General features: G+C 41.4%; 1 protein-coding gene across 1 annotated transcript in view; it reads right to left on the reverse strand.

The window, feature by feature from the left end:
* Positions 1-169: 169 nt before the first annotated feature.
* Positions 170-19,372, reverse strand: part of LOC122064769 (histone-lysine N-methyltransferase ATX2-like) — a gene marked incomplete at its 3' end in the record, with an annotated part of 72,633 nt that continues 53,430 nt past the window's right edge. The window contains 3 exon segments of the mRNA XM_042628528.1: positions 170-265; positions 14,545-14,619; positions 14,708-14,769. Of these exon segments, the coding sequence (XP_042484462.1) occupies positions 170-265; positions 14,545-14,619; positions 14,708-14,769 (233 nt within the window).

The following is a 19,372-nucleotide window of genomic DNA, read 5'->3' on the forward strand; positions in this document are numbered from 1 at the left end:
CCCCCCCCCCCTTTTTCCCCCCTTGTATATTCTTTCTCCCCTTTTGGGATTAATTATTTAAATTATCCAAAAAATAATAATAATAAAGCGTTGCTACATCCAATGCATATTACTGTATTAGTGATCAACCAAATGAACAAAGCTTAAGAGTTTTAGATGTGATACATACTTCACATGAGTGGTTAATCAAATGAGCAATGCTGCCTGCCCTGGTGGCATCAATGACACGTTCATCATCAATTCTGAACATATACGTCCCAGCACCCTGCACAAGAAAAGAAGCAATCCAAATAACTAATTTTAACATCTTTGCCATTTGCACTTCCAGTCTGACAGACTGGACTTGAAAGGTTTTAATGCTCAATAATTGCATTTAAATACAATATAAGAAGGGTATATTAATCAAGACAACAAATAAAGGTCCAATATAGCTGCAAGCCTACCACAAAAGCATGCCCCTCAAATTAAAGAGCAGTCACAGAATGATCTGCAGAAAAGGACTAAGAAAAGCAAAAGTATTTTTTCCTAAATTCATGCACAGCAGCGTCAGAAAAACATGGGAGAAAATGTCGAACATGATGCCACCACTCACCATGCACATCATGCTTAAAAGCAGTATCACAGACAACAGGAGAAAAGAAAAGCACAGAAACAGTTACAAGTACATAATGAGGGAACACGTCTTCTTCCACAGGAAAATTAAGTCGAAATAACTCCAAAATAGCTCAAGGAAGGATTTCTGACTATTGTCTCTACTATAGCAAGTATTGCTTCTCAAGCACATCGAAATTAGAGATTCCAGCAAGGCTGCAAATCGTTTACTTCTGCAAGGCTTGAAGATATTCCAGGAATTATTTCACATATCCACCAGTAATGAAAGGGAATTCTCAATGTTACCTATTGGGTAAAGGAAAATTCTTCAGGAGCATGTATGGGTGATGTGCAATCCATATTCTAATCTACTATGGGGTTGGACGGCTCGACTTCCAAGTGCAGAAAAAAGAAATGGTGGTTCTTTAAGCCAGCCACTGTCTCCATTTCATGTAAAGAAACAAAAGAGCTGTCAAGAACCATGAGGAAGGGTGGCTTCTAATATAAGGCTAGGTATGAAACATCCTTACCCCTGTTAGGATCACAATGAAACCCAAAATATTATGAAGATCCAGTGGTTGGATTTGCAGCAGAGATTAATTGTTCAAATTCTCACAAATACATTCCAGATTTTGGTGATTTTTACGTCACACTAGATTAGAAACCCAGATCTGCACAATACCTGGCTAGCCTAGGACAGTGCTTTATTGCCCCAAAATATCTCCCTAAATTGGTGATTAAATCCCCCCTAAAATAGATCTTGATTCTACTCAAAAGGGGCCTAAACCAGAGTATTCGTAGGAAAGAATCTGAATATATAATAAAGCAGTCCCAAACAGATCCTTGTCTTGGTCTGATGTGGCAAGGATCAAGAAGATTTGGTCAAACAATAACTGTTAAGGAGTAACCCACAAAAATATTTCCTTGCTCACTTCCCACGATACCCTGCTTTGACATGATGTACAGGTCAGCAATATGATCCCAAAAGGGACTGAGGTGATAAGAATACCTGTCCCAATAGCTATCATATCTTGCAACCAATTTGAAGAAGCTCAGATTGTCGACCTGACCCGGAATTGTTGTCTGAAACATGAAATCCAATTAACAATGCCACAAGATATATCTTAATCTCCAACCACGCAACTTCTTAGGGAACATGATAGACTGTGGAGCTTCAAACGCACTTCAAAAAGTATTCAGGATGTCTTCGTAGGTCCTCACAGTAGCACAAGTTACAGGTTATAAAATAGAAATTGGAAATAAAAGAAACCAGAGAATAAGGGGAATAGAACGGGTTGAGCCTCTCACTCTTCCCTGGGCCTCTAACCCTCTCATAGGTCTCTCACCTCACTGTATCCCACCGCCATAATTTTAAATCCCAGTCGAAACGTATTTCCTGGTTTCGAGCTAGGCCGAGACGAAACGAAGGGTCAAATTCAATTTGTTACTGGTTTTGACTGGTGTTGACCAGTTTCAACGATATTTCGCACATTTTGGTAGTTTCAACTCTTTTGATTGAAAAATACCTAGTTTTGACCAATTTTGACCAGCTTTGAGTCTTTTGATGAACCAAGATTTGGTAGTTTCGCCCAGTTGTGACCATGGTTCGAAAACTCAGCGATATCTTAACGAAATCTCTAATATTTTGTATTTTCTTTTACCAAAACGAAATGGCATACGAAAGTTAAGAAACCCAAAAGTATAATTTCGGTCATCTTGTTCTTATTTTGGTCACTTCCTTCATTTTGTTTCGAAATTTCTCTCATTTAGGCAATGCACTATTTCGTTGAAATTTTGGCCATCTTGGTCATTTCATTTTGCTCATTTCGTTAATTTCGGCCACTTCAGCCATTAGGCCCCCAAAATGTTGAAGTGACATGGAAAATAGTACAGTTTTTTTTTTTTTGGATGAATAAATTAATTCATTACCAAGAGAGAAGAATATACAAGGGGGGAGAAAAACGAGGGGAGAGGGAGGCTAAGCCAAAACAAAGCCAATCAGAAAAATTACAAACAAACAAGATCCTCAGCCATATCAGCCGAGACACAAAGGGGGAAATAACCAAGCAAGGGCAGCAGCAACTGAGGGAACCAAACAAGGGGGAGGGGGCTAGGGAAGGGGCATGGTGTCTATCTGAAGGTTCCAAGAGGCCAGGATATGTCTGTTCCTAGGGGAGTTAGGGACAGGCTTAGGGTGAAGGGATTCGATTTTGGAGGTAACATCAAAGTAGATGGCTTTCCAAATCTTGTCCAAGGAGCGAAAATTGGAGGACCATCTACCAATGTTACGCTCCATCTAGAATTGGAAAAAAATACATTGTTCGGTGAAATTTCAGTATTTTAAAACAAAACGATTTCTTGAACCTTGGTTTTGACCAGCCCATTAAATGTCGGATTTTGCCCCAAAAATACCTGATTTGAGTGTTTCAACTGGTATCTCGGTTTTGAGTTGGGTCGAAACATGTCTCTAGATCAAAATTCTTATCCTTGCTCACTAGTAAGTAGTCACTACCATAGTCTGTATATTTCTCTTCTAGCAAGAACTTTTTGTATATTTTCTCAACTCAAAATCTTGGTCCATATTTCAGACTTAGCTTTATTTATAATAATCGATTTGCAGCAATTGGGTGTTTCTTCCTTGCGTGGAAAGGAAGTCCACCAAAACTTGAACATTATCCTATTTAGATACTAAATATAAAGTAAATCCCTTTTATTTTCCTGATAAAAAAAGTAAATCTAATTGGATAAAAAAATAGAAAGGGTCCTAGAATGAGAAACTAACAATTAAGGAATCTATGTAAAATAAAAACTAACTTTAAGCTAATAAGATCCACCATGCATGGAATAAAACTTCCCTAAAATTAGCACTTATGCAAGCTGTCAAATCCCTCCACATTCTTCTCCATGCATTGGCCATGGGACCCACTCAAGATCTAGAAATTATCCCCCTAAGCTGCCGGCGGATATCGTGCTATATTGGGCACAATGAGGGCATAAACATGCTGGCACAATGGAATTTAACAGCACCAAAATATGGGCTAAGGACCTATAGAGTCTAGCCGATGGACCAGTGCTGCAGCAGCTTCAGTCTGTTAAGTGTTCAGAGCTACTCCCGTGTACGTGATGAAAAGAAATGGTCTGAGTTCATTGTACAGTGTCCAGTCATTTTTAGTGCAATTTAGCTGTAGAGACTCATGTAAGGTTTTTAGGGCTTTCCTCCTTTCTCTTTCTTTCTAATTCAACTTTGACTTATCAAAGAAAAATGTAAAATTCTTCTAATTTTAGTACCCATACCCCTATAAGTATTAACAATTTTGCAGATCTATTAGCTAAGAGTGAGATATAATGGTCTCGCACTTTCACTCCCTTAATCATCTGTTTGATCTTTCCTAAATATTCCCATTTTACCCATCAAGGAATTGCAAATTACTTTAGAGGTAATAATATATATATAAATTTATAATAAGTAAATTCCTTTTCAGCAAGTAATGGTATTAAAACTAGGCATACAGATGAAATAGACAACAATAACAACTCAGCCTTATCCAAGCCAAATGACAGATGAAGAAAGAGAGTTCCTTACAATTAACCACATAGCAATGGATACTAATTTGGGGTTGAACAAATTTGGAATCTAATCAAAACTGGATATATTTAATATTCTGAGGAACAAGATATAAAACAAACACAAGGCCAATTTCAGGTCAACTCTACAACATACAGAAAAATTCAGGATGTATATGGACAACTTATTACTTACTACCTTGGTTTATATTATTTCTCCCTTATGATACAAACTACAAATGTTACACCCATGCCCAAAAACCCGAGCTAATTAAAACTTTTAGACATAGGCAATGCAATCCAGGTGACAACCACTAGTAACTTATGGATTTACCGACTCATTACATGGAAGGACAACAAACCATTGATGGAGTTAAGGTATATACTCTACCATTGAAGAGAATTTCCCTGAACCTTGTTAATAAAATGTACCAAGAGGTGGATCCCACACACCGCAAACACCTTGAGAAGGCCCCACTCAACTTAAGGACCCATTTCCTCACAAGGGTGACCAGTTCAGCCTTCATTGGCTGATGGTCACTGGCCGATGGAGCATCCACCGGTTAGAATAATGGCCGAAATCGGGTTATTTTGCCATGGGACCCGGGTCTTCGCACCTGTGCACATCAAACCACCCCCAATAGTTGGGACAACCTATTGGGGAATAGATTAATGTATCCGGACACCCTAAGGTGGGCCCGTTAGTGCCGAATAGCGGAATAACTCGGTATTGGGTAAAAACCCATTAATTTTCTAAACAACCCCTAGTGTGACTTAAGTGGCTATAAATAGGACTTTTACCATTCATTTCTTCTCTTACCAAAATAGAAACAAGGAAAGGGAGAAAGAAGGAGGAGGAGAAGGAAGAAGAGGGAAGCAAAGGGAGCACCTACCATTGAAGGTAAGTTCCTCTCTCTACCATTTAGATAATTCTCTCTCTCTCTCATACCCATTCTTGACCTAGGCTAGGTTGGGGAAAAATCCTAATCGAAATCCCTCTACCCACATACCCAATCTACAAATTGAATGGGGGATTTTGGTGTGAGGGACCTAATCAAGCAAGTTAAACACTCACATTGAATGTGGGAAACCTCCCATATGAAAAGCCCTAAAAAAATTGGCAACCCAAAACCCTCGGATTTGGGAATTTTCCCAAATCCTCTATGACATAACATCCTAACATAATCCTAAGTTGGGGAAAATGAAATTAAACCTATGTATGGTGTGTGCGAGTGATTTCATGAGACCATTCGATGAGCTCAACCCAAGTCTTCCTCAATTTAGCTTAACCCAGACTTGTGTATTGGGGAAATTGGGTGTATCTTGAAACCCTATGTTGATCCACTCACTAATTTCACTCAACCTAAGCTAAGTGAAGTGTGTGAGGATGCCCTATATGAAAACCAACCCTAAAATCATAAAACCCAATTTGTAAACTATACAAAAGAGGGAGAAGGGAGGAATGGAGTTGAGAAATGACACCCCATCGAAAAACACGCATTTCCACCACCATATGCAGAGGCCACAAGGTCTATGAGGCTGATCTGGGCAAGGAAACCCCAGTTTCAACTTCACCGGCTGATGGTCACCGGCCAGCCGGTGGAGGCAGGAACCATCGGCCGGTGAACCCTATAGATACAAAAAAATGAGATTTTACCCCTCTTAGTTTCATCAGCCGGTGAACTTACTGGTGTTTGCACACCAAGCAGATAAACCACCAAGCATATTGTTTTGACCCTCTTTTTGATCGGTCATTTGAATTATAGGAAGACCTTCGCTATGCTTGAGCATTTACCAAAAACCCCTCTATTTTCAATAAATAGAACCGTCAAGTGGTAAGGCTACGCGGTGTGAGTGCACCACCAACTGGTGCCCATCTACTAGTGATCTTACAGAACCTATGTTCCAGTATTGGTTTAGGATCATAATTAGAATATAATAAGGATAATTTAAGTATATAAATGCTAACATAAATTCCTTCAATTAGGTAGGGACCTAACCTACTCAGCGAGGTACGCGATTACAGAAATTTAAATAACAATTGATTCGGGTTTTTGAGGTGAGGGGATTTTGTATGCTTTTATGGAATACTTGCATCATATCGCATATGTGGGTGAATCATGTCATTTTGCATATTAATATTACCTTGTTGTTTGTGGAAAGTGTTGATGTGGATTGAGAATGTGGATTATGATTATGCATATGTGTGTCTGTGTGACTGGGGTGTAGGGTGGCCAATGGTTGATGCCGGCGGCACTACATGCTCAGGGTGGGTGTATGTGTGTGTGTGTGTGTGATTGGGGTGCAGGGTGGTCAATGGTTGGTGCCGACGGCATTGTATGCTCAAGATGAGTGTGTGAGTGTGTGTGTGGAGACTGGGGTGCAGGGTGGCCAACGGTTGGTGCCGACGGCACTGCATGCTCAAGGTGGGTGTATGTGTGTGTGTGACGGGTGCAGGGTGGTCAATAGTTGGTGCCGGCGGCACTACATGCTCAAGGTGAGTGTGTGAGTATGTGTGTGTGTGTGTGTTTGTGTGGAGTCTGGGGTGCAAGGTGGCCAACGGTTGGTGCTGGTGGCACTGCATCCTAAGGGTGAGTTTGTGAGTATGATTGAAATGTGTTGTGGCATACTAGAATGCATTGGGCTAGGATAACCACCCCGGTGCTACAACCCTTGCCAATAGGGATTACATATTGGCTAATCCTCTCATCCGACGGCCTATGGTTGGGGACGATTTCCGGTGACTGAGGTGCGCAGATACCAGCGTCATGACAGACACTCACGTGATGTTTGATTCGGTGATGGGTATACCTTACATGCACTATTGGATTCGATTTAGTGGTATTATGGGAGGGTTATTTATAGGGGTTTGGGGGGTAACGATGTGGTTCCAGAACCGGCACGCTCCTGACCCGCAACTAGCTTGTATCCCTGGGGACTGATAACGTACATTCATGAATGGGGATAATACCTATGTTCTAGTAGCACTTATACCCCCTTTGGACTTAGAAATTATTGATTAGAAATCGTTTGATAATAAATGGATCATATCATTGCATTCATATTGATGTGGTTGGGTATGGATATTTATACTATTGCATCTTCTTGGATTGTTATGATTGCTTGTGTGTGTGTTACCCCTCACTGGGCTTCGTGGAAGCTCACCCTATTTGTTGCACCCTTTTTAGATGGTGGAACCAGTGCAGAGGCATGCTTGGGACTTCAGTGGTAATGGTAAGGCTTGTGTCTGCGAGACACCGTGTGGATAGACATGACTTCTTTATTTTAGTTATTTATTCTTATTATTATTTATAATCTTGTAATACGTGGGATTGGAATTCAGATGAATTTTGGTATATGGTAATTATCATTTAGTCAATCACCAGTAGTAGAGTAAAGTTTACAAATCTTATACGTGTACTCTGATTATTGTTGTGATTTTGGGGCATTTACGGATTGGGGTGCTGTATCTGTGATCCTGGAGGGTTGGGCCGACTGGATATGGGTACCCAGTGCCGCATACCTTGTCCTAGAGGAGGCGGGGTGTGACGGAGTGGTATCAGAGCGTGATGCTCTACCTTAATCCACAAATACACAAAATCCTAGGATATACTGGTGATGATTACGATTAAATTTAAAACCTTTAAGATAAATGCATAAGCCTTAATACACACTCTAGGAGACTAGCCTAGGTGCAAAAGCCGAATACTGATAATAACTTCATTAAGAGCATAAGCTTGTACGTAGTTAAAATAAATAAATAATAATACTAATAATAAGATAATAACAGCTAAAACCAAACAGGTGTAAAGGACATACTACAAACTTAGATTTGAAAACTAGGGATTTGTAAAGGCTAGGGTTGTTGGTTTCCCAGTCAGCTAGTGCCATCTACCAGTAGGCTAAGCAAATGACCCTTATCTTTTACGTATTTCAATTATTGATTATGCAAGGTATAAAGTATGTTGTGTGGTCAAATGGGATGACTCAGTAAATTTGGGAAATTTATCAGAATGTTCATCTCACAAGAAGATTTCCCAATGGCACCAAAACAAAACCATATCAGTGATCACCCGGAATCGAGGAGGCATCGCCGTACCACGATGGCCAATCCAAATACATCCCCATCAATCGAAAATAAAGGTGAAGACATGGTTGAGGCTGTAGCACCTAGAGTTCCTTCCCCTACTCCACCAGGGATCATAGGATGTAGTCATCATTAATAGTATAATGCAAGGAATTTGGCAACAACAACGTGAAATTATGAATGAGATGCGTACTCAGATTGTTATTGCCACCCAAGCTAGAGGGACATCAATGGTTCCTCTACCTGTGCAACCAACACCCCCTACTACACAGTCAGCTCCACCATCGATGCGAGGGACTCATACCAATGTACAATTAGCATCTCAGACTGTACCAGTAATTTATACACAACCTGGACAGACTATTTCTCAGAACCCATTTACGGTGCCTGTGTGGACCGACACCTCAAGGTTGATGGAGAAGTTCTAAAAGTTTAGCCCCCTTACTTTAACGGGATTGCGCAGGACCCTTTGGCACCCAACAAATGGGTGGAGGGAATAGAGAAAACATTTGAAGTGTTGATCCTCGCAAAAGAGCAGAAATTGATCTGTGCAAACTACCAATTACAAAGTGAAGCAAACGTATAATGGAAGTCCACTAAACCTATCTTAGTGGCATTACAATCTAACCTCACGTGGGAACACTTTAAGGTGGTGTTCTACAACAACTACTTCCCAGATAGTGTGAAGGAGAGAAAGGAGAAGAAATTCATGGGTTTAAAGCAGGGATCCAAGTTTGTAATGGAATACCAACAAAAGTTTGAGGAGTAGTTCTTCCTCGCACCTGAACATTTGAAGAGGGGCTATGCAAAGGCCAAGAGGTTTGAGAATGGATTGAGACCCACCATTGGGGCTATGTTAGATGCCCAGTACATACATAGCTAGGCCCAAGTTGTTCAGGCTACCAAATCCATAGAAGACAAAGAGAGAGATAATTATCTAGCTCAGGCAACAAGGAGAACAGACACACTATTTGGAGGTAGAGATTTCACTAGAGTAGTTAAAGAACCCTACACTACTCCAGCTACACCACAATACAATAGATTGGAAGTTGGCCAAGAATCACAGCAGTCTAGGCCAGCAGCAACAACACCTCAGCAAGTGAAACCACAAGAGAAACAGTGTTATGCATGTAAACAACTTGGACATAAGACCAAATCATGTCTACAGACGAAGTAATGTTTTATATGTAATTAGCTTGGATATATAGCTAGATTGTGTCCACAAAATATGTCAAGAGACTCACATGTAATGCCCTTAACACCAGCAACTAGTCAGTGGGTTCAGACACAACAGAGTATCGAAGTGCAAGGATGGGTATTTGCAGTAATAGCAGAAGAGGCTGGGGCTACATTTGAGGTAGCCACAGGTATATTATTGATATTGATTACACCCTCATATTTATTACTGGATTTTAGTACATCACATTCATTTGTATCTCCGACCATTGCGGCTGAGATGAATAGTAGTCTAAAGGTTTTGACACACAATTAGTTGTTTAACACTCACAGAAAATGAAGTAGGATTGGAGGAAATGCATGAGACACACCCCATACAAGTCTATGGACGAGACATGATTGCTCATGTGATCAAGCTGGATAAGTATGACGTTGATGTCATTTTAGGCATGGATGAGCTATCCGCCTATGGGGCGTGTGTGCTACGTGCTGAGAAGAGGATTGTATTCAAACCTTGAGATGGAGGTGAAGTTGTTTACAAATGAAAGAAGGATAAAGAAGTACAGGAGGCTGGTTATACCTACACCTGAGGTATAAAAGTTATTAAATTAAATGTATGGAGCCTACTTAGAACCCCTTTGTGTATACAACTAAGATAAATAAATCTTTAGAGGAAACAGATATAGTGAAGGAGTTTCTAGATGCATTTCCAGAAGACTTGGTTTGACCATCCTCGGACCGAGAAACATAGCTCATTATTGACTCAATCCCTAAAGCAGTACCTATGTCTAATGCTCTATAAGGATGGCAAAAGCATAGAACACCATGTATTGGGAAGCAAAGAATAGAAAAAAAAAATTTGACATTAGTTGGGATGTGGGAAGTTGGTAAGTTAACTAACCAACAACTTAAGTTAATAGATAGCCCCAATATGCAAAGTAGGAAATTGGGACATATTACCTAAGTCGTGGGTATTACATGATGCCTTCAACATATCCAAATTGAAGATGTGCGATCACGAGAGGTATGTGAGCAAATATTGAGCACCACATAACTTTGAACTGACGTTCTATGGGAATGTGAGTACCCAATTCCATTCTTGTAAGGTGGGGGAATGACATTCCCAATCGAATAACAGTAGTTCAATTTCGAGGACGAAATTCCTGTAAGGTGGGGGGGGGATGTTACACCAATGCCCAAAAACCCGAGCTAATTAAAACTTTTAGACATAGGCAATGCAACCCGGGTGACAACCACTAGTAACTTGTGGATTTACCGGCTCATTACATGGAAGGACAACGAACCATTGATGGAGTTAAGGTATGTACTCTACCATTGAAGAGAATTTCACCGAACCTTGTTAATAAAATGTGCCAAGAGGTGGATCCCACACACCGCAAACACCTTAAGAAGGCCCCACTCAACTTAAGGACCCATTTCCTCACAAGGGTGACCAGTTCAGCCTTCACTGGCTGATGGTCACCGGCCGATGGAGCATCCACCGGTTAGAATAATGGCCGATATCGGGTTATTTTGCCATAGGACCCGGGTCTTCGCACCTGTGCACATCAAACCACCCCCAATAGTTGGGACAACCTATTGGGGAATAGATTAATGTATCCGGACACCCTAAGGTGGGCCCGTTAGTGCTGAATAGCGGAATAACTCAGTATTGGGTAAGAACTCATTAATTCCACAAACAACCCTTAGTGTGACTTAAGTGGCTATAAATAGGACTTTTACCATTCATTTCTTCTCCCACCAAAATAGAAACAAGGAAAGGGAGAAAGGAGGAGGAGAAGGAAGGCAAGGGAGGAGGAAGAAGAGGGAAGCAAAGGGAGCACCTACCATTGAAGGTAAGTTCCTCTCCCTACATTTAGATAATTCTCTCTCTCATACCCCATTCTTGACCTAGGCTAGGTTGGGGAAAAATCCTAATCGAAATCCCTCTACCCACATACCCAATCTACAAATTGAATGGGGGATTTTGGTGTGAGGGACCTAATCAAGCAAGTTAAACACTCACATTGAATGTGGGAAACCTCCCATATGAAAAGCCCTAAAAAAATTGGCAACCCAAAACCCTAGGATTTGGGAATTTGCCCAAATCCTCTATGACCTAACATCCTAACCTAATCCTAAGTTGGAGAAAATGAAATTAAACCTATGTATGGTGTGTGGGAGTGATTTCATGAGACCATTCTATGAGCTCAACCTAAGTCTTCCTCAATTAGCTTAACCTAGACTTGTGTATTGGGGAAATTGGGTGTATCTTGAAACCCTATGTTGATCCACTCATTAATTTCACTTAACCTAAGCTAAGTGAAGTGTGTGAGGATGCCCTACATAAAAACCAACCCTAAAATCATAAAACCCAATTTGTAAACTATACAAAAGAGGGAGAAGGGAGGAATGGAGTTGGAAAATGACACCCCACTGAAAAACACTCATTTCCACCACCATATGCGGGGGCCACAAGGTCTATGGGGCTGATCTAGGCAAGGAAATCCCGGTTTCAACTTCATCGGCCGATGGTCACCGGCCAGCCGGTGGAGGTAGGAACCATCCACCGGTGAACCCTGTAGGTACAAAAAAATGAGATTTTACCCCTCTCAGTTTCATTAGCCGGTGAACTCACCAGGGTCTGCACACCAGCCGGTGAGCATCCATCGGAGAAACCACTAAGTATATTGTTTTGACCCTCTTTTTGATCGGTCATTTGAATTATAGGAAGACCTTCGCTATGCTTGAGCATTTACCAAAAACCCCTCTATTTTCAATAAATAGAACCATCAAGTGGTAAGGCTACGCGCTGTGTGTGCACCACCAACCGGTGCCTATCTACTAGTGATCTTACAGAACCTATGTTCCAGTATTGGTTTAGGATCATAATTAGAATATAATAAGGATAATTTAAGTATATAAATGCTAACATAAATTCCTTCAATTAGGTAGGGACCTAACCTACTCGGCGAGGTACGCGATTACAGAAATTTAAATAACAATTGATTCGGGTTTTTGAGGTGAGGGGATTTTGTATGCTTTTATGGAATACTTGCATCATATCGCATATGTGGGTGAATCATGTCATTTTGCATATTAATATTACCTTGTTCTTTGTGGAAAATGTTGATGTGGCATGAGTATGTGGATTATGATTATGCATATGTGTGTCTGTGTGACTGGGGTGTAGGGTGGCCAATGGTTGATGCCGACGGCAGTACATGCTCAGGGTGGGTGTATGTGTGTGTGTGTGTGTGTGTGTGATTGGGGTGCAGGGTGGTCAATGGTTGGTGCCGATGGCATTGTATGCTCAGGATGAGTGAGTGTGTGTGTGGAGACTGGGGTGCAAGGTGGCCAACGGTTGGTGCCGACGGCACTGCATGCTCAAGGTGGGTGTATGTGTGTGTGTGACGGGTGCAGGGTGGTCAATAGTTGGTGCCGGCGGCACTACATGCTCAAGGTGAGTGTGTGAGTATGTGCGTGTGTGTGTGTTTGTGTGGAGTCTGGGGTGCAGGGTGGCCAACGGTTGGTGCCGATGGCACTACATCCTAAGGGTGAGTGTGTGAGTATGATTGAAATGTGTTGTGGCATACTAGAATGCATTGGGCTAGGATAACCACCCCGGTGCTACAACCCTTGCCAATAGGGATTACATATTGGCTAATCCTCTCATCCGACGGCCTATGGTTGGGGACGATTTCCGGTGACTGAGGTGCGCAGATACCAGCGTCATGACAGACACTCATGTGATGGTTGATTCGGTGATGGGTATACCTTACATGCACTGTTGGATTCGATGTAGTGGTATTATGGGAGGTTTATTAATAGGGTTTGCTGGGTAACGATGTGGCTCCGGACCCGGTATGCTCCTGACCCGCAACTAGCTTGTATCCCTAGGGACTGATAACATACATTCATGACTGGGGATAACACCTATGTTGCAGTAGCACTTATACCCCCTTTGGACTTAGAAATTGTTGATTAGAAATCGTTTGATAATAAATGGATCATGTCATTGCATTCATATTGATGTGGTTGGGCATGGATATTTATACTATTGCATCTTCTTGGATTGTTATGATTGCTTGTGTGTGTGTTACCCCTCACTGGGCTTCGTGGAAGCTCTCCCTATTTATTGCACCCTTTTTCGATGGTGGAACCAATGCAGAGGCATGCTTGGGACTTCGGTGGCAATGGTAAGACTTGTGTCTGCGAGACACCGTGTAGATGGACATGGCTTCTTTATTTTCAGTCATTTATTCTTATGTATTATTTACAATCTTGTAATACCTGGGATTGGAATTCAGATGAATTTTGGTATATGGTAATTATTATTTAGTGAATCATCAGTAGTAAAGTAAAGTTTACAAATCTTACACGTATACTTTGATTTTAGTTGTGATTTTGGGGCATTTATGGATTGGGGTACTATATCTGTGATCCTGGAGGGTTGGGCCGACTGGATATGGGTATCCAGTGCCGTATACCTTGGCCTACAGGAGGCGGGCTGTGACAATAAAGCAGGTTAAAAATGGAAATGCAATCAATATTATAGATAAACTAGCAGAGGGCAAATCACTATTATTATAGCATGATTTAACTTACTACCATAGACACTGAACTTAATGATATAACCATAGTTGTCATAGCACCTAGGCAAACCAAGGATGGGGGCAGAATTTAAGGCGACACCAGTAAGGCGTCAGTCCAGGCAATGCCGCTTGAACGCCTAAGCAACGCCTTGACAACTATGAATATAACATCAAGAAAATCAGAAAATATCTAAAGAACTTAACAGTTTAGCCTTTCTTACAATAAGCATAAAAAAGCAAACACAATTCAATATAGGAGATACACTAGCATGAGGACATCTTTGTACCATTCAGAGTGATAGAAATTTGGACATTAAATGCCCTTCTGTGAAAAGCATTAAATTCTCATTTGTGACACTGATGGCTAGGATCTAGCCCGAATAATATTCATACAAGGGTGCGCCCGCGACACTTAGTAAAATTCCTTTATAATCAAGATAAAAAAGGCATTAAAACACGGTCAAAAGATCTCGTAAGATAATATTTTTTGGTATTCTCATGTGGGAAGAGGTATAATTATAATTAACTTACCACTGAGTTGTATATAAAATGTTCCCTTCTGTCAGCAATTGGAGGTCTGACAAGTTCACCCGTATATTCGATCACCTACAAGCACATTAAAGTTAGGCATATGCCTTAAATGAAACATGATACCAAACAAAGAACTACAATATAGACAATCCAACCAGTTTACCATGTCTCCCGCTCCATGTGGTTGTTTTGCGAATATGCCAAATCCATGGATTCCAGATTTCCCTACAGCAAGCAAACATAATAATGTCATTAGTTTACATATCCAGATTCAGTATAGAAAAAAAGAGTACACCTCAAGGAAGGAACCAGAGTATACACCCGTATCATCATTTCAATGATAAAATGAAGTAGCAATGGAAGCAACAACATACAGTTTCTTCTAGAACTATGCAATACAAGCAGGAAATAATGGATAGGCATCAGATCTCCTATTCAACTACTTAAAGAGTAACATGGTTGTCACGTCATCAAGGTGACCCAAGGTGTTGTAGGGGGCCTGGACGTAAGTCGACACCAACATGGTGACCAAGGTGACTAAGGTGATGCCTAGTCGATGCCTTGACAAATATGAAGAGTTAAAAGTAGGATATCGATTTTCCCCCCTTTTACAACAGCTTTAACCAAGAATGAAACAGGAATGACTTATAGCTACATGTCACAAGTGACATACTTAGTAACAAAATTTGTCCTTCCCCCTCTCTCAAGAAACGATTTTAAAAGTAGGATATAGATTTTTTTTCTTTTACATCAGCATTAACCAAGAATGAAACGGGAATAACTTATTGCTACACGTCACAAATGACATAATTAGTAACCAAATATTCTTCCCCCTCCATTAAAAAATAATGTGTCAAAACCATGGTTTATTTCTTTTGGGTGAATAAAAATTCATTACCAAATGGGGAAAGAGATAAAAGGGCCCCCAAGGAGAAAGGGAGAAAAATAAACAGCAAGAACATCAATACAAAGCCTCACCCACACTAGAACGTGCGGGGGAGACCCCAAGAGGCAATAGTTAACTTGTTTCTAGAAGAGTCAGAAAGGACACTGTTTTTTTTACGTCGAAGTTAATGGTGTCCCAAATCAGTTGGAAAGATCTGGATTTGGTAGTCCATCTTCTGAGATTACACTCTATCCAATTCCAAATGTGATAAATAGCGGCTCCAAATCAAGCTTACCCTCTTAATCACAAACAAAATCGCCACCAAAGGACATGCCCACCCAAATCCATTCACATTGAAATGGTAAAATTATTCTTCTCTAGGGCTAGTATCAAGAAAGGAGACCCATCCAGATTGAGGAGGAGAAGGAACAGCTGAAGAAGAAATGCTCAATATCTTCATTGGTGTTCCACCAAAGGCAACAAAGAGGAGGGGTTGAATCTTCCAATGAATAAGGACTACGTTAGAAGGCAGTGGGAGAGGGCCTGCCAAGTACTAAAGCTATGGCGAGGAATATGAGTCTTGAACTAGACCAAGTTACGCCAGGCTATAACCAGGCCATGAGATCGGATGAGGTCCCAAGTTGACTTGGAGCTGAAGATCCCATAGGAAGAGGTATTATAAGAAACAATATCACCACATCTAATGGGCTTTCCAGGGATACCCAATAGAGTAGACAACTGGGGGGGAGGGGTTTAGGGGAGCCCAAACATAGTATTGGATATTATCCAAAACCCTAGCCAACCTGACAGAATCCATAGTGTAGATAAAGCATACCAAATAACAGACATCTAGGGGGAGGAGGGGTTAGGGGAGAGCCCAAACACCATGCTAGATAATATCTAAAACACAAGCCAACTTGTTAGAACCCATACTGTAGATAGCTCTATCGTCAACTAAATGGAGGACCCCTTGAAGGATTCCAATGGTCTAGCCATAAAATAGTGAAGGTACCATCATCAACCAAGGAGTTGATAACTCCATAAGTAAGAGGCCTAAGCTTCATAATCTTTCAATAGAACCAAGAGGAGTCAAAGATAAGGAGAGCATTCCAAATAGAGTCATTTCGGAGGACTCTAGAGTAGATACACCCTATAAACCCAAGTACTTTTTTTTGGACCCAAACTTCCAATACAACTTTAGGATACCAGTGGAGTTGACATCTTTAATACGTTGAATCCTAAGACCCCCATCGTCTTCCAGGAGGCAAACAGAGGCCCAATTGATGGGGTGGAGAAATCGAGAGTAGTCAAATCCTTTTCAGAGAAAGGGACACATAAGAGCTTCAAGCTTCACAATAACAGCTTGGGTCAACCTGAAAAATGCTCGACCTATAGTTATATGTGAACTGAAGGACAAATCCAATCAACTCAAGGTGGCCCGCATCAGATCGAAGCTTGTCTTTCCAAAGATGGAGTCTCTTACGCATAAGATCTATCAGGGTACAATCGTGGGAAGTTAATTTGGAAAGAATCAAAGGCAAACTAAGATATTTGGCTGGTAGAAGACCCAAGGAAAACCCAGTCAATTCCTCAGAACAATTCTTTACCTACTCAAAAACCCCTGTTAAGAACAAGGGAGATTTGGAAAGGTTGACCCGACATAGACTCAAACTGTCTCAAACAGAAAATGGAAGACTCAACCGAAAGGGAGATAGCCTTGGAGAAGATCATAAGTAAAGGTATGCTGGGAGAGCTTTAGGGCCTTGCATTACAAGAGGGGAATAAAAAGCTACAGGTCCATGCAATCAATGCATCTAGAATAGACTTCAAGGGCTAAAGTGAAGATATAGGGTAGAGGGGACAGCCTTAACGGATACCTATAGAAGAGGCAAAAGGGCTACTATTGACAAGCACTGAGAAATGGGGTGAAGAAATGCAATGAGCAATCCAATTGATGAAGGCAATGGAAAAGACATTTTGTGCATAGAACCATCAATGAAGTCCCATCTCAAGGAGTCAAGAGCTTTATGGATATCAATCTTCATAAGGTCAGAAGGGCCGCAGGCGAGTGCGACTTCCTATCGAATCCTTTGACAATCTCATTACAAAGAAGGATATTGTCTAAAATACATCGACCAAAAACGAAGGCCGATTAATTCACTAACCAGATAATCAACAACTAACATGAGCCTAATGGCCAAGACCTTGGCAATGAATTTGTAGAGAAAATGACAGAGGGTTGGGTCTGAAGTCAGTTGCTTGGGGATGAAGCACAGGAAAGTACAGTTAATCCCTATGATCTAACTGGGGTGACCTAGGGGATCAAAGGTCGCTTGGGAAGATGGAATAAGGTTAGTCAAGCACTATTTAACAAGACTCTGTCAAGCTTGCAAGCAATCTTGGAGTCACCACTTCTCCTATTGTGCCAAGAGAAAAATTTCATCCTCAACAATCTTAGATCATTCATGCCTATATCTTCAAAAGAATCATAAAAGGCATCAACTGAGGTGTACACAAGACGATCATCCCCTGCTTTTCATTGCCAAACCGGATAACATTGAAGTCACCTCCCAATGCCCAAGGGAGAGATCCAACTTGGAGAAAAATAAGGCGAAGATCTTCCCAAAGAGATGATCTCTCAAAAGGGAAATTTGAATCATAACCAGCAATGAACCAAAAGGTATAGTTCCCCCAAGCATCCAAGATTTTGAAATGAAGAAACTGAGAGGACAACAAATGGAGACAAAGGGTCCTATATGACCGTTGGGACGATGAAATTAGTTAGAACATACGAACCAAAATGGGGGCAATGGAGACAACACGGAGAGCATTCAGCTCTTTTATTTTGGTTTGAATGGGAAAACAAAAAATAGCATTAAGGTTTTAATTTGAGTGGACTTCGGACTATTTTGAAGAGGAATTTAGACCCCAAGTATCCTAGATAACACAATGATTTTTATGAACATTCAAGGGCGTGCAACTGAGACTCCAATGAGAAAGTATGAGGAAGCCTAACAGGGAATAGCACAGTACTGGCACGACGGAAACACGCAATGGGGGAGTAGGCAAAGGGAGAGGGTGGTGGTGGGCCGATAGTTAAACCCAACACGAGAGGAACAAATGGGCGACGAGGAAGGGGTAAGAAAGTTGCACCAGCTATGGGCCCCACCTATGGGAAATAAAAGAGAGCGGAAGGAGAGGGGGAGGGTAGAAGTGGAAGGGACACAAAAAGGTTCAGATATCACAACTAGGGTTTGGGGCTGTGAAATGGATAAGAACGAAGCAACAGATAGAGAGAGAGAGAAGTGGTTGGCTGAAGCAATGAGGTGGGAGAGTATCTGCCATGGGGGCAAGAGGTGATCGGTAGATGCGATGGAGGAATGGTTGTTGCAGTGTCGACAAAGGCGTTGGTAGGGCCAACAAGCATGTTGTCATCAATGCTCGGTTCCAGAAATGGGTTGTGACCATCTGTCACTAGCGAGGTATGGATTAGCGGTAGGATGGAAGCTTAATGGCCGCATGGGGAGCCAGAGGGGGAATCACATCAACTATTGGCAGTACCCTGGTGACGGCGACAACGGCCACGGCCCAAAGAGCAATTCTCAGAGATGGTGGGGGGAAGTTGCAAGGGGTAGAGAGAAGAAATGGCTTTTTCGATGCCAAAATATGGGTTACCTAGAGAGGTGGAAGGGTCAATAGAGGCTGAAAGACCTGGAAAATGAACCTTCTTTCTTTTCAGTTTTGTAACTTCCCTTGAGAAAAGGCAAGGTGATCAGATTACAAACTAAAGAGAAAGCTGATCTGATACTCAAGATTCTGTGCTAAGGGTTTGGGGGCTGTTAAAGGAGTTTTGTTCCTATCTTTGGGTTGACATAGTCTCTCTTCATGATGGTAATCAAGATCCTTCAAAAACACAACATGTGGATGAAGCCTCTTAAATTA

This window comes from Macadamia integrifolia, unplaced genomic scaffold (genome assembly GCF_013358625.1).
Source record: "Macadamia integrifolia cultivar HAES 741 unplaced genomic scaffold, SCU_Mint_v3 scaffold1753, whole genome shotgun sequence".
Classification (NCBI taxonomy): Eukaryota; Viridiplantae; Streptophyta; class Magnoliopsida; order Proteales; family Proteaceae; genus Macadamia; species Macadamia integrifolia.